The sequence below is a fragment of the Rhinopithecus bieti genome, unplaced genomic scaffold, assembly GCF_001698545.2.
Source record: "Rhinopithecus bieti isolate Rb0 unplaced genomic scaffold, ASM169854v2 scaffold_18688, whole genome shotgun sequence".
Taxonomy (NCBI): Eukaryota; Metazoa; Chordata; class Mammalia; order Primates; family Cercopithecidae; genus Rhinopithecus; species Rhinopithecus bieti.
Genome location: NW_016809492.1, coordinates 1,070,456 through 1,087,370, shown reverse-complemented (window position 1 = coordinate 1,087,370; position 16,915 = coordinate 1,070,456). Strand labels below are relative to the sequence as shown.

Genomic DNA, 16,915 nt, shown 5'->3' with positions numbered 1-16,915 from the left:
CTGTAAGTAAAAAAAAAAAAAAAAAAGTAGAAGCACAGTTTAAAAACACAATTTATGCTTCTGTTTCTCGTTTTGTCCACCTTTACTGTAGTTTTTTTTTTTTTTTTTTTTAAACAGAGACAGCCTTTTGCTCTGTTGCCCAGGCTGCAGTGCAGTGGTGCCTTCATAGCTCACTGTAACTTTAAACTCCTGGGTTCAAGTGATCCTCCCTCTTCAACCTGTCATTTCTAGGACTACAGGTGCACACCACCATGTAGGGCTAATTTTTAAATTTTTTGTAGAGATGGGGTCTCACTATGTTGCCTGGATTGGTCTCAAACTCCTGGCCTCAAGTGATCCTCCCACCTTGGCCTCCCAAAGTGCTGAAATTACAGGCACAAGTCACTGTACCCAGCCTACTTGTAGATTTTTTTATAACATCTTTGTAAAATAATTCAGATGATATACCCAAATAACAAACAGTAGTTAGCAGCTTGTAGGTTTGCAAAGTCCATAAGGCCCTGAATGATCAGGCCCCTGCCTCTCTGTGGAGCCTTGTCTCATACATGTCTCTGACATGTACAATATATTCCACCCTTACTGACCTTCACCATTTATTCATTCATTCCATCTTGCAACAAATATTGATTGAGTTCTGTAGTGTACCTAACTCTCCCATTTTAGGGTCTTTACACAAGCTATTCCTTTTGCCAGAACACTCTTCTTTCCTCATTTCCTGGCTAACTCTTGCTCATCCGTTAGCCTCTTTCTCAAAGCCTTCTGTGGCCATCACTACCCACAAACTAGGTAGGTCTTCTCTTACAGATGCTCAAAGAATGTATATATACTTCATTTTCTAGTGTCTTTCATGGTTGTAATTAAATACTGTTTAAACTTTTGCTTACCCAACTAGGAGCTAAACCCCCAAGGGCATGGACTTTGCTGTTTTCCACTGCATCTGCAGTGCCTAGCAGAGTGTCTTAACACTTAGCAGTTCCTGAGTAAAGGAATGTCTGCTGAATGAATAATTGAAGATAGTAGTCACTACTTCTAACAATGGCAGTTATCCATAAACAGATGTGAGCGAGCTGTTCCTCAGCTTGATTGACCTTACACAATGTTCCTTAAATAGCAGAATTTGAACTGGGCCAAGAAAAGAATTCTCTTACTGGCCCTGCCACACTAGATGAAATTTTCCTGTTTCTACTCCTCCAAGCTAAAGCCTTCTACAGGAAAACAAATAAGTACCACTGAACCTGTATTCTAAGTGCTGGTCTTCTAACAAAGATTCCAAAGGAATGAGACATGGGCCTGTTTTTACTAAAAGACTTGAATTAAAAAAAAAATGGGTTCTGCCTAAACATTATCTGCCACCACCACACCTATACCTAATGGGGAGTAATTTGGCAATGACTGTTTTAAAATAAGTTTCTGATGATTGGCCAGTAACACATTCTTCTGATTTTTTTTTTCTTAGAGTGTTGAGACGTCTGGTTACGCTTATTACTCAACTGGCAAAAGAACTGTCAAACAAAGGTGTACTTAAAACTCAAGCAGAAAATACTAACAAGGCTACCAAAAAATTTATGGAAGAAAACGAAAACTAAAAGGGTATTTAATTTTCTTTGTAAAATTAAATATTGTTAGTGTTCCCAAGGAGTAATATATTTGTTTGCAGCATCTAATATATTTGTTTTCAGCATCAAAAGAGCATTTTATATTGTATAAGCAGAAAATGACCATAATTAACAATATTTTATGTAATGATTGTTTCAAGAATAGTTTTACTATTCTTTAGAAATGCTTGTTCCCACTAATATTTTCACTATTGTTTAGAGTTGCTTTTCTCCATAGTGGATTAATATCATTGGACCTATTTTCTGTGATTTAAGGCAAAAATAGTATTCTGGGAATATGAATTTTAATTCCTTCATTACCCTTAAATTTACTTTATAATCTAAAGTCTTTATAACTCCGTTTCCATTTCTTTTCAGTTAAAGTATTTTAAGCCTAGTTTTAGTTTTCTTTTAAATGATTGGTTTACAGAAAGCAGAGAAACGTCATTGATGCTAGATTGATAATTTCACATAATATTCGAAATATTTAATGTTATTACTTTATTTTCTATCCTTTGATCTCATTTCACAGTGGTAAAAATAAAAACACAGTCATCAAAGCTTTGATTGATACGTGATAACTCAAAAGTGCATAGCCTTGTATTTATGGAACAACTGATCATGTACATATCTTAATTTAAAATTATACACATCATTTTGGAGTAATGATTTGTAACCATCAGAACACTGCTTTTTTTCCTCTTCAGTTGTTTTCTCTTATTCCTTAGCTCTAAGAAAAAAGTGTTATTTTTCCCATATATACTATAGTTAATACACTTAAACTAGTCTTGCCCTTTTTTAAAAAAAAAAAAAAAAAAAAAAAAAAAACCTTCCTCAAAATACTTTTGCAACTTTTCTCTTGGAATTGTTTTCAGAACCATTTACCCATGCAAGGAAACTTATGTCATGATTACCAATTCCTTGACCCTGCATGATTTATTCTTTCTGTTTGTTTTCCTCTCCTTTGGTTCCATGCTATTCTGATTCACTGCTTCCTGCATAGCTGTGACCCAATCAGAGGAGGCACAGATATGCTGGGCTAAAGCCAGTACACAGTGGGGAGAAAGTCTGTGAGCGGGACATAAAAGCAGCTGTCAGTGCCCAAAAGATAACTAATTGACCAATAAAGTGACCAATAAAGGCCATAAGTGAGAATGTAGAAGATGACATCTATTTCAAGGTGCTTCATGTAGGTTTTGAAAAATAAGCTAAGGAAAGATAAGCTTGTGAAGACACCCCCTTTGTAATGTCCTTTCTTCCTTTCGTCCCTTTCCTCTCCTTCCCTCCCTTCCTTCCCAGACTGATCTCAAACTTTTGGCCTGAAGCAATCTTCCCACCTTGGCCTCCAAAAGTGCTGGGATTAATAGGCAAGAGTCACCACGCCCAGCCATACCTCATCATTCTCTATCAGAGACACATTTTCCATTGGAAACTGCATTATCCTGAGATCCAAGAGACTTAGGTGCTAGTTCCGATGTGTGACGTAGCACAAATCACCTATGTTAATGGGCCTCCAAGTTCCTTAGCTATAAATAATAGTTAACATTGTGCCAGGTATTGCTTCAAGTGCTTCACAGTAAGGTTTTTAACTGTTAATTTTCACAAAAGCCCCATGAATTTGGTATTGTTATTATCTGCATTTTATAGATGAGGAAACGGAGGCACAGAAAGGTTAAGTGACTTGCACAAAATCATTCAGCTAATATGTAACAGAACTAAAATTTGAACCTAAGCAGCCTGACTCTAGAATCCACATTCATAACCACATTATTTCGTGCCCTCAACTCCTGTGTTATCCGATAGAACAATTTCCACGTGGTACCTGTGACCCCTTTCTGTTCTGATATTCAGTTAAAGAAATGAAATAATTATGAAAAACCAATTAACTTTTAATTTTGCTACTTCAACGTGATAGAGCTTTACTTTGCCCTGATTTTTTTTTTTTCCAGCCACGTAACGTACCAAGGTGGGATAATTTGGATGAGACAGTGAGCACCTGTGTTGTTGTAGCTGGTGGTCATTAAATTTCAGATTTCAGGGTTCTTGGTCTTTCTCCAGCGTCAAGTTACACATCATAAATTTAGGCAAGTTTACAGGTGCAGTAGTGAAAGCTTATTTACAAGACTAACACAAATCCAACTTTTCCAAGTCAATGGCATGAAAATTCAAGCAGTCAGCGAAAACATTCCTGCAACTCAATGATTCTCTTCTAATTTGGGTAATCACTGGAGATTTTGTGAACTGAATTCAGTGAAGTATTAGCTGGAGTTGTTTTCAACTTGAAGTAGGCAACAAATTAAAAGGGATTTGGAGAATTTTTTCTTGTGCTGCTCTTTACAAAAAAGAAAAACTTTTTTCATTAATTTGAGAAGATATGAGACTCCTTTAGTTTCAGAATGTACTTCAGTCGTCCTGTCTCCAAAAAATAGTCCTTGGGATTATATAATATATGCATTAGAGCTTTAATTCCTCCGTCTGAGCTGCCTAATCTCTATATAGCACAGTAGTACTATATTTGGTCTTGTGCTACAGTTTTTGTGCTCGTCTCATCCTTTCTACTAGATTGAAGTTACTCGAAAGTCGAGACCATGTTTCTCTTACATTTTTATCTCTTACAGCACCTTGCATTGTAAAATATTTGCATGTAGTCATTGCTCAGTAGAACTTTGTGTTTTGTTGAATATATTGGCTTACATTAGAAAATGAATCACACTGCAGTAGAAATTCCTCTCTTAAGTCAGTCTGTTTAAAATTCTCCTGTGTTCCTTTTTTACCTGGCAATAGAACCTGTCAGTATCAAGTTGCTGCCACTGGCCAGGTACAGTGGCTCATGCCTGTCATCTCAGCGCTTTGAGAGGCTGAAGTGAGAGGATTGCTTGAGTCCAGGAATTCACGACCAGCCTGGGCAATATAGCAAGATCTCTGTCTCTACAAAATATATATATTTATATTNTCTCGCCTTGGCCTCCCAAAGTGCTGGGATTATAGGGATGAACCATCCTGCCCAGCCTAAATTTTTTTCTTATTATCGAGTAGACTAATGGATAGAACACAGTGTATCTCTGCATTTATTGAGGTGTTTTTAAAATTTATCTCGGCAATGTGCTGTTGTTTACAGCATTCAGTTATTGTTATTAATTTTATTTTATATTTATATATATATATTTTTTTTAATTAGCCTGCGGTGGTGGCACATGCCTGTAGTCTCAGCTACTCAGGAGGCTGAGATGGGAGGATCACTTAAGCCCAGAAGGTCAAGGCTGAAGTGGCTATGGGTTGCACCACTGTACTCCAGCCTGGGTGACAGAGTGAGACCCTGTTTCTTAAAAAAAAAAAAAAAGAAGAAGTTTCTGTCTCTTTATTTAGTCTACTGACCTACAACAGTATACATGTTAGGTTTTTCAAACATTTACTTTGTCTTTCTTGGTAATTTAAATTCTTTGTCATTTCTTTAAGTCAGCTTCTTAGTTCTGATGATAATTATAGTTTCTGTTCACAATACAGATTATGAAATTTTTACTCCATGATAATTTTATTTTGATCAGTTGTTTTACTATTTGGATCTTAATTGTTCTTGCCTAGAAAAGATAAGCTGCAAACACTAACATTTTTAAAACCAGAATCAATTTTAAAACACAAAGAGCTTTATAAAGGATTAATGGAATAAAAGTAATTTGGAAATTATTCAGTGAAAATTAGAATTTTCCAGCTGTAGAAATGGCCGTCATTTCCCACTTACCCATCTCCACTCTGACATATTCTTCTCTTACAAATTTGTTTGTATAAAAATAGGCTGAGTAGATAGCTCTACAATCAGAACATAATGGTTTTCTAATTAATATCATCTTCAGAACTGTTTTTTCCCCCTTAGATTTATATTTCTCATTAATTGATAAAGACTGACATTATTTACCTAAATACCTTTGAGAACATTATTTTAAATTCTTATGTTCACTTTAGAGATTTTAGCCATAATAAGAAATCTTTTTTGTGTGTTTGCCAAATATTAAGTTTCTGTCAGCAAAAGTACATTGTAGAAAACTATAAAATTCTGGAAAGGACAAAGAATAATTATAGAATAGTAATTTTAGATAGGTTACTCAGCTCATTTTCTGTAAGAACGTCTGGGTATTGCAATTTAAGCTTATTTCTTCCTGTATCTCCCTTTTGCAATAGATTTTGAAAAGCCATGGTAAAGATGAAGAATGTGTTTTGGAAGCAGAAAATAAAAAACTAGTACAAGACCAGGAGAAACTGAAAACTGAATTAAGGAAGACTTCAGATGGTAACTTTGTGTACATGTGAAAAGTAAAAGACTAGCAGAATACTTTATGCTGTACACTTCACTGTTTTTCCTAAAACAAAACTAATGCCTAAATGTTCTTCTAAGATACCAAGAATGACCTATTTATAAATTCTTGTTCAAATACGAAGATAAAACATTGTGTCGGCCAAAAGAAACATGCTCTGTTATACAGAAAAACATGTAGGTGTTTAACATCTGTGTTGTAAATACAGATGTTCTTGCCTTAGCAAAAGAGCTATGTTCCTAAAAGTTGTTTATAAATGTGTTTTATAAAATGAATCACATTTTCCATCATCATATATTCCTCCTCTCAGAGAAGCAATTGCAGGGGAACAGTTTTCTTATAAGAAAATATATTGTTTATTTCAAGCACTAATATATTCTACCTGTTAGACATAAAGAAAGCGTTCCTTGAAAGAGACAGGTAGGCACAGAGTAGGCAATAATACCTGGGATGTCAGCTAAGAATTTGAGTGTCTCCTTCCAACATAACATTGCAGTGTAGGCTTGAAGTGGAGCATCCCAACTCCATTTCCATGAAGGCAGCGATTTCTTCTAAATTAAAAAAAAAAAAAGTTTTGCTACTGTTTTTTTCTTAGTCAAAGAACAAATTATTTTTGTTGCATCTGCATAGCACAGAAAAGTAGATACCCCAAACTCAGTGTCATCCCAAAAAACTCTGAGTATAAGTTCGTGGCTTGACACTTTGCAACATTTCTGCATACAACAGATAGGTTTTTATGTTGGCCAGACACTGAGAAACCTCACCATCAGTTGGTGTTAAGGTACATTGTTTGGAAAGGGTTTACTTCAATCAGGATGTATTTGAATTTGAGATGGAAAGCATAAAAATAAAAGCTAATTCTGTAAATAGAACAAAAATCCACCGGAGAATATTTATGTGATACAAAATTATTTTTTTTGTATATTTTTTTTGTAGTTGGCATAGTGTAGCCCAAAATTCAAGAATCTTTCAGTTGGTACTGTTGCCTTTTCTGTAATTCCAAAAGATTTAGAACATGATCAAGAAATGTCATTGTTTATATGAAAATGAATTTAACAGTTACCTACCATTTACAACAGACATTTCAGAAGAGAAACTAGTGTTCTTTTTTTAACCCTGCATAAAATATAGCTACTAATTCTTTTGAAGAATGAAACCATCTATTTCCAAAACACAAAAATATTGCTTCAAAATCCTGCTTTCTTTTTTCTGTATCCACCAAGAATCTCTTTTCTTATGTTGTAAGCAGGGTGGTACAAAAATAAAAGAGACAAGAGTGTATGTGTACTTTTCTTAACCCTGCTCAATTTAGTTTCTCTTTTCATCTTTCAAAAATTCCAGCTCTGAGATATTTTGAGCTTTAACTCTTTAAATCTGGCATAAAACTTAACTTAGTATTACATGAGCATTTCTTTAAAAGACAAAATCAGATTTTAGAGAAAATGAACTCTTTGACAATGTAAGCATTGTGTTTACAATCTGATAACAAGTGATACCAGCTTCTGTGTTTGAAGTATAGACTGCAGAGATACTTTCAAAGTGAATTAGTGTTCAGGTAAAGGCAGATTTTACCTGTTTGAGTGTGTCCTGTTTGGTTCTGGCAAGATATATAATATTTTATGAACACATTTTATTTGCTCTATGTTTTTTTAAAAACTAAGATTTGTAATGACCTTGAGAAGATCAAAGTTCCATTTCTAAAGAGAGTGTTTCCTTGGTCATGTTCTGTTGACCTAAACCAGTTAAATTCAGTAAGGTAAGAACTAAGAAAATATATCAATTAATAGTGCATGATTTGGATGAATTCAGTGGTACAATACTTTGTGCACAGTACCACTCAAAAATATTCACCGATTTCTAAATATTGAGGGTGTTAAGGTAACAAGGCTTAAGAAAGATTTAGAAAGGGATCTTATATTTGAAAATTGAGTAAAAAAGCAATGTTTTCTTTTTTTACAGGAAAATAGGGTGTTTTCCATGTGAATTTTCTTATCCTTCATGTTACTTAAATCTAAGTGAAACATTTTCTCCCAAGTGTATTAGTGGAAACAAAACGTAAATACAAATGTTTATTTAAGCTAGTTAGCCCACATTTAAAAAGTGGCATTCTGTAGGCAGCTACTAAGAACACTCTATCAGTTGTGGCAAACACCTTCAGTTTTTAACCTCCAACTCCTATTTTGACCAGAGTTTGTCAACTATTAGCGGTGCTTCCGTGCAGTAATATCACCCTAGCACAGACATTGTATTTAGTGGAAAAACCTTCTGATTTCCAAGGAGATTGGCTTTAAAGGTCTCTTCCAGGAAAACTACTTATTTTCATAAATGAATACCTTCCTTTATTCTTTTTTTTTTTTTTTTTGAGGTGGAGTCTCACTCTGTCGCCCAGGCTGGAGGGCAGTGGTGGGATCTGGCTCACTGCAAGCTCCGCCTCCTGGGTTCACACCATTCTCCTGCCTCAACCTCCCGAGTACCTGGGACTACAGGCGCCCACCACCACGCCCATCTAATTTTTTTGTATTTTTAGTAGAGACGGGGTTTCACCATATTAGCCAGGATGGTCTCCATCTCCTGACCTCTTGATCTGCCCGCCTTGGCCTCCCAAAGTGCTGGGGATTACTGGCGTGAGCCACTGTACCCAGGCTCCTTTATTCTTGTAACTAGAAATATGTAGCATTCAGTCATTGCATGCATCCAAGCAATGATAAAAGTAAATATGGTTTAAAAAGTGGTTGAGCTGCATGTAGAAATGTCTGTTCTTCGTTCTTTTAGAAGCAGGAATACATATAGATATAAAAAACATGCCATATTTTAGAAGGAATTCTTAGGGCTGCCGATCTTGTAATAAAGGTCGAATTAGCAGTGTATGTCTCCTACATAAAGGAAAAGAGAAAACAGTAATTGGGGGAAATTGCTTGATGATGCCTTTCTTCTCTTTGTTTCCTGCTTTCCTTTGTTCCTTCTTTGTTTCATCAGCAATTGTTTTGTTTTGTTTTGTTTTTGAGACAGAATCTCACTGTTGCCCAGGTTGGAGTACAGTCATGTCTTACTGCAACCTCAAACTCCTGGGCTCATGCGATCCTCCCACCTCAGCCTCCTCAGTAGCTGGGACTACATACGTGCACCACCATGCCCGCCTAATTTTTTAAATTTTTTGTAGACACAGGGTCTCGCTTTGCTACTTCATCTGGTCTTGAACTTCTGGCTTCAAGCCCTTCCTCCTCAGCCTCCAAAAATGCTGGGATTACAGGCATGAACTGCTGTGCCTGGGCCTCATATATTTTTAAAAGAACTTTTCAAGTAATTCGTTTATTGTAAAGTCATTTAATGTGGAGCATAATTAACACTTTCCTTAAAAAGAATGCCTCTTGAGGATAAAGCAAACTTTAAATAAATTTCTTAATGCATATACTAACAAATCAGAAACTGAGTGTAAAGACCTATTATGGGTCCCTAAGTATTAGCAGCATACAATAGACATACTAGATTTGGACCAGGAAATAGAACCCCCTTAGTCCTCTACTTAAAATAATGATAATTAAACTCTCTTCCTGGATAAATGCTTTCATATCACCTTGACTTACCTTGAACACAACTAAAATTACGTTTTACAGACCAACTTTAATACCCTTGAAGAAGTTAAGTTTTTTTTACCTTTTATTGCCAGTTAACCTGGGGACCAGATAGTGAAAAGTAGCTGAAGTGCTTTTCAAGAGAAATTGGAGATCAAGACAAGATAGAAAATTACAGGGGAATTGCTGTTCTATATACCTAAAACCCTAAATTCCTGCCTCTTGAGTGTTAAGAATAAGACATAAGCTTTGTATACAAGTTTAAAACAATAGGATTTCCAGTTTCGTACAAATGAACCACATATTCATCTAAAAATAAACTTTAAAAGTTTACCCTAAGCATGTTTTACAGTGGTAAATTTTTATGGACATGAACTCGGATATCTTTTACCTACAGTTATATCAAAGCCACCAGCTTATTTTAAAATTATTAATGCTTAAAACAGTTTGCTGTTTTGGTCATATGATTTTTTTTGTTTTTTGGTTTTTACTTTGTTGCCTTTTAATGCACTTTTGTGATTTAAATAAGAAAAAAACATATTGTTTCTTATTTGTTTTCATGTCTGGAAGTTTCTGCTTCATTGACATCTTTTTCCCTTCTTGTATCAACTGAAAAAAAAAAAAACTCTGCATTAAGAAATAATAGTATAGTTTATTTGATGGTTGCGCCAATAGGCAATATATAATAATAGTATTTTAATTACTTAAAGCAAATCAAACTCATGACCAGTCCTTTTATTTAGGTAAATAAAGGATTTATTAGTATTTATTAGTTCACCTCTGTGTTATTTTCACGTACTGATATTATTGTCAAAACAGAAAAAGGGTTTGCTCAGTATCAGACTACTTTTCTTGGACTAATATGTAATGGTGATATTTCATCCTGTTTGGTTCCCTGTTACATTCCCATTTAGTTGTGACGTTTCCCTTTCCTGTGAGCTTCTTATCTGTTATCAAGGCCTATACTCGTAAAATAAACTATATGTCTTTCAGTAACCAGGAGGAACAGCTATAAGGAAGATATTAAGACAGAAATTCAAAGATACCTTATATATTATTCACAGTACTAGCAAACATAGCGATGTCTACCCTGAGGAAAAGCTTTTATAATCTCTACAGAGGGACATTAAAGCAAGAGAAAACAGTTTCTTCTCAGAAGAGCTTGTAGTCCAGATGGTGAACCAAACATATGTACATAAAGGGATTCATTTCCTCCCCAGTGTGAAACATGGGCTAGTCTACCAAAAACATGAGTGGAGAGTGCTAAATGCATACTGAATCAAGGAATGTTCCAGGTGATAAAGATGTAATCAAGCACAATTCTCTAAATGTGTTGATGGACATGGAATGGCAGAAAAATGAGTGATATAATACTACTGTTCTGAGTGAGAAGAGCAAAGCAAAAAGCAGAGTGGTCTGTTAGAAGTCGATGTGTCACACTAGGTGCAGTGAATGATAATGCTGTATGGTTAAGGGGTCCATTGATGTAGCCCCTAAGAGATCAAAGGAGATGATTACGTTGAATGCCTTGGTGTTCTTTTCTACTGTCTTATTCCATACCTAGATATTCATGTTTACTACAATCCTTCATGGTAAATACTTTTCTAATGATAACAGCTTATGCAAGTTCATGTTTATTGCCAAGTGAGGTACAAAAATTAAACTGGACAACTCTAGTTTTAAAACTTTCAATTAGGAAAAAACACTAAACTATTAATTGTGGTTTTCCTTAGCATGTACAAAAAATGACTTTTCCTGGAGTTTAAATTATTTTCTACAATGAATTTATTTTGCTTAATGAAAAGATAGCTTTTATTGTAAAAAAGAATTTAAAATTTAAAAAAAAAAAAACCTCTCCCAAATACCCAGGTAATCTAGGGTGGTAGTTTTTTGGCTTGAATTATCTAATTAATTGGCCATATTCCAACTTTACTTTGTGAGTAGACCCTAAATACTAGAAGCTGTTCATATAGCTTTTGCTAAGTTATATGAATTACATTGCAAAATCTGAGGATACACTGGGTAATCTTGGCGAAGTCATTGACTCTTTTTAGGCCAGAGTTTTCTCCTTTGTAAAATGAGAGACCGGACTAGTGAAACTTTAATGTCTATTATATATCTCCAAATAATGTAATTAAGCAAAACTGACCATCAAGAACTGTTTTCATTGTTGGCTTTTTGACCCTTAAAACTATATTTATTTTCATGAGAAAATATTTTCACAGTAACTTCCCTTTCTCCAAACTTAGAAAGTTCAGCAGGTGATAAATTAAGCCATATTCATCACTTTTGAAGAATGTTTCATGCAATCTTAGGATCTTTAGGACAGGATCTGGCAGGTTTTATGCATCTGTTAGCTCACAACACAAGTGTGCTGTGTGAAATGAGACCACAAGTCTTAAATATAGAGCATTGGGAGAAGAGAGGATATGCCAGTAAGTAGAACCAATTCTCATTAGTGTTAGAGCGTGGCTGTTTAGAACATTTATTAGAACCATTGATATCCATTGATACGGAATAATAAAACTTTGCAGAAGAAGAGAAATGATTTGAGTAAAGAAATTAGCATGTTCTTTTCGTTATAATTATGTTAGGGAAATAAAAAATGGTACTAGATCTCTAGAGGTCTTCCCAGCTCTGAGAGCCTTTGTTATAAAAGGGAGTATTTATCTGGAGCACCTTTTACTTTTTTTTATTTTATCAAAGTTTTACATACATATTTTTTTAAAGCAAAATAGTAACACAAGACTTATAATGAAAAAGAGCAGTCTCCTTTAGTAGAGACAGGGTTTCACCATGTTGGCCAGGCTGGTCTTGAACTCCTGACCTCATGATCCACCTGCCTCGGCCTCCCAAAGTGCTGGAATTACAGGTATAAGCCACTGTGCCCGGCCTGGATTCCATGTTTTCTACTTTTGTATAGGTTTTGAAAGTCACAGAGGTAATGTGCCAGCTTTCATCACATTATATCAGGAGTACATATTATTAACATAACTTGTCAGTTTTGATGTTGACCTTGATCACCTGGCTAAAATAGTGCTTGTCTAGTTTCTGAACTGTAAAATTACTCTTGCCTCCTTTTTCCATACTGTAATCTTTTTGAATCACTGTTCACAGCCCACACTTCAGATCAGTGTGCAAATGAGTGGATTAAAAAAAGAAAAAAAAGAAGAAAGGGAAGTTATGCTCAACCTCCTTGAAAGTAGAGTGTCTGTGTAAATTGTTTGGAATTCTTCTGCACAGATTTGTCAGTTCTCTACCATTTGTTTGTCAGTATGGACTAATTGGGTTATAATTTAATACTACTTTAGTTTATTGTTCAGGTTGTCCAGCTTTCGCCATTGGGAGCTCTTTCATTTGGCTCCTGTGTCCCTTTGACATATTTCCATTTTTGATTTTTTTTTTCATTTTTGGAGCACTTGCTTACTTTCTGACATTATAAGATACTCCAGGCTTATCTTGCACATTTCCTGCCCCATTCTTAGAATCAGTGTACAGGGTTTTTTTTAATTGAGCTGGATTCTGTGGTACTATTTATTTATATTTTATTTTTGATTCTGAAGTAGTATGAGATATTTGTAACATGAGTATATTTTCATCGAAATATTTCAAGAATGGTCTGTTTGCTTTGTTACAGCTATCCTGAGTATTTTGGTTTTAGATTGAAGGTGTTTTTATCTTGTCTCAACCAAGATTCCTATCAGGTGACTAAAGTAACACTTTGTGTTGTTCACCTGACATTTATCATTTCCAAGTGAACTGTTTACACACAAGTGAATTTTTCAAACGCTTAAAGCTTACATTTTTCATTTATTCATTGTTTCATTCCTTCAAAGAGCATATTTCAAGCACTTACCAATACTAGGCAATATGCTAAGTACTCAGACAGACAGATAAGACACAGCTCTGTTTTTTGAGTAGTCCATAGTCTAGTAAGGTCATAGTTGCCCTTCAATTCAATACATGCTGTGGTGAAACTTGAGTTGTAGTAGAAGCCAACACTGGAGATCAAGGACACTTTCTTGACATTTTAAAGGATGACATTAGTTAGCCAGATGAAATAGGAGGAGATGGACAAGATGTTATAACAAAAATGAGCAGGTTGTTACCAAAGGAATATGGCACTTTTGAGGTACTACAAGGAGCTCAAGGCAACTGGAGTGTAAAATAAGATGGAGCTAGTGGAGAGAGTTGAGCATTAGGCCTAGAAGCCATCATGAAGGGCCTCATATGCCATGTTTGTGTATTAATGTTTTTTAGGGCGCTCTTAGAGGGTTTTTAGGCATGAGAGCAATCACTTTGACAGCATTATAGACAATGAATTAAAGTAGCTGGGCAACTATGTGAGAAATCCACTTAATCTAATCTGGAATTGAGGACAGTGGTCACAGAGCTGGAGTGGAATGTATGAATTGGAGAGCTATAAAGGAAGTGAATCAACAAACTTTATCAACAGATGGGTATGAGGTTAAAAGAGATTAGGTGTTGATTGAAGTGATGAATAAAACATAAACCTTTACCTACACAGACCTGACAATATAGACATGTACAAAAAAATGATAATTAAGCCACAATTTATGTCCTTACTGAGCAGAAGTTTGTGTGTCTACTTGCCGAGTATCTTGGAAGCATTATTGTAGATTAACAATCCAATAAGTGATCATTGGCAAAGGAATAGTACATGTGAGGATTAAATACTAAATAGCTCCAGTGTATCACACTCTTGAATTCTCAAAAGGAGAACCAAATAAATTGGAAAGAAACCAACACTAGACGTTTGGAAATTTTTCAAATAAAATATGTTTTCCTCTGGCTCAATCCTTACAGCTATTGTACAACAGCCCAACTTTAGCTGTCATGCCAACACCTCTAAAAACTTCCATTTCCTGGCAGAGCTTAACTGGCAGTGTTTGTTATCTCTGGTCAAAATCACAGTGATACAATACATTTACACGGTGCGTTAGTCTCACCTGCTCCTCTCACTGTGTAAATAGCTCCATAAGTGAACATTTAACACTTGGAAAGGCAACAAATATTTTTGCTTATTATGTGTCACTGTAACATAGTTGAAGTTATTTTCCATATTAACAAATGATGCATGTGCCTTTAAAAATATCTAATGGACCATAACCTAGGACATAACAGTCTCTTATTGAATCTAGCCAATATTCTTATGAAATATCTCAGTATTTCCATAAAGCCACTGGCAAGTGATAGCAGCCCATTTTTGCAGTTAAGAAAATTGAAATAGCGACTTAGATGTATCATCTAAAGCCTCCTTGTCCAATAATATTTTTCTTATATATGCTGTTTCCAAAATAATATGGCTCAAAATAAAACAAGCATATTCACATGTCAGATAACAAGTTTATATAATCCCTTAGTTACAGATGCAGTTGCAAAAGGAGGTGGAAGGCATCCAAAACACAATATTATAATTTTTATAAAATGAGATAAAGGACTGGGAAACAGTCCAGGATGTGTCTAGACAATAATAGCCTCCCCTAATTGGAGTGATAGTATTCATTAGATTTGTTAATATCCACTGAAATACAAAATGAAATAAGAAACACAGTTCATACCCTGGCTTAATAAGTGGCAGAAAAGCAGTATTTGTCTGCATTTGTTCCGTTAATAGCTTTATACTGGTAGTAACCAGAAGAAACTCCTAGATAGGCTGTACAAGTGGTTTTGTAGCTTCTTTTGAAAAGGAACTATTGGGTTGATATCTAAGATATATTAAATTTATTAAATAATTTATTAATGTCAGAAATTCAAGTATAAATCATTTTAACATTAAGACCAACTCCTGTTCATTACAAGGGCCTGACCAACTGTCTTAGTAGAAAGTACTATAGACTCAGTAGCTTATAAACAACATAAATTTATTTCTCACAGCTCTGGTGACTGGGAAGTCTGAGATCAAGGCCCCAGTGAATTAGGCTTCTGGTGAGGGCCTGTTTCCTGATTTATAGATGGTACCATCTTTCTATGTCCTCACCTAATGGAAAGGGAAAGGCAGCTCTCTAGGGCCTCTTTTTATTAGGGCATGAATCCCATTAATGAGGGCCCCACCCTCATGACCTAATCACTCCCCAGCCACGCCTCCCAATACTATCACATTGGTAATTAGGTTTCAACACATGAATTTTATGGAGAGACAAGCATTCGGACCATAACAACAACATTCCTAAAACTACCATTGTAGGCCAGGGGCAGTGGCTCACACCTGTAATCCTAGCACTTTGGGAGCCTGAGGTGAGAGAATTGCTTGAGGCCAGGAGTTCAAGCCCTGCCTGGGCAACATAGTGAGACCTCATCTCTACAAAAAATTTGAAAATTGACTGGGGTGGTAGAGCAAGACATTGTCTTAAAAAAAAAGACACCATTGCAGGCTAATCAGCCATTATTAGGTTGTGGAATCTACTGTGCATTTTATGTACCAGAAATCCAGGGTCTTAAACTTTTTTGCTGAGTTCTGAAGATAACACCACCGTGCATCATATTTTTCAAGTAGCCTGTAGGAAATGCCTTGTAGAACCCAAATTGAAAACTAATATATAACTCTTTATATTGTGAAGGTGGTCCTAATGAAATCTAACGATCCCCAAAAGCATCTTCCATGCCTGACTCATACCTTTAGCAAGTGATATCAATTAAATTTGTCAAAATCAATCTTTAATACCTTATTTAGAATTATGCAGCTATAGAAGGAACATGGAAGAAATTACAGAGCTGTGCTGACCAATATGGCTAGCTACTAGCTACATGTGGCTGTTTAAATTTAATTGAACTTAAATTGAAAATATAGGTCCTCACTTAAACTAGCCACATTTAAAGTTCACAGTAGCCACATTTAAGTAGTGGCTACCGTATTGACAACACAGATGTAGAACTATGTAGAACATTTGACAATACTGTCTAGAAATACTGATACAAAAAGCATTTTAGTTGATAATGGCTTATGTATTTATATAAAAATGCCTATATGATGACTTCTCAAGAGAAAAGATTGTTTATAACTAGATCCTATAATTTTATTTCATTGTGCCAGAAAAGTAGCTTTTAAATTTATAAATTCTGCTTTTTTCCCTTAAACTCCTACCCTAAAAGACTTCCAAATGTAGAACTTCTGAAGGCTGCATATGATATAGAGCTACTTCAGGATTCCCAGAGTTTGGAAAAATGATTTCTGAAAGCACTATATGAGATAAAATTTTCAAGTATGACAACTTTACTTTTGCTGACCCATTTTGTGCTGCTCTTCTACATATTTTGCTCATTAGTACCTTCTTCACAATGTATTGTTTTATATATATATATATTATATTTAATAGAGCCTCTAGGTTGCCCAGGCTAGTCTTGAACCCCTGGGCTCAAGCAATCCACCTGCCTCAGCCTCCCAAAGTGCTAGGACTACAGGCGTGAACCACCACGC

The 16,915-nt window shown here is 35.3% G+C and overlaps 1 protein-coding gene across 1 annotated transcript in view; it reads left to right on the top strand.

Annotated features, from left to right (window-relative positions):
• The window catches only part of BCAP29 (B cell receptor associated protein 29), a 47,507-nt gene that overhangs the window by 16,173 nt on the left and 14,419 nt on the right, over positions 1-16,915 (top strand). Inside the window, exons 5-6 of the mRNA XM_017889542.1 lie at positions 1,457-1,583; positions 5,772-5,880. Coding sequence (XP_017745031.1) covers positions 1,457-1,583; positions 5,772-5,880 — 236 coding nt within the window. The remainder of the gene's footprint in view (positions 1-1,456; positions 1,584-5,771; positions 5,881-16,915) is intronic.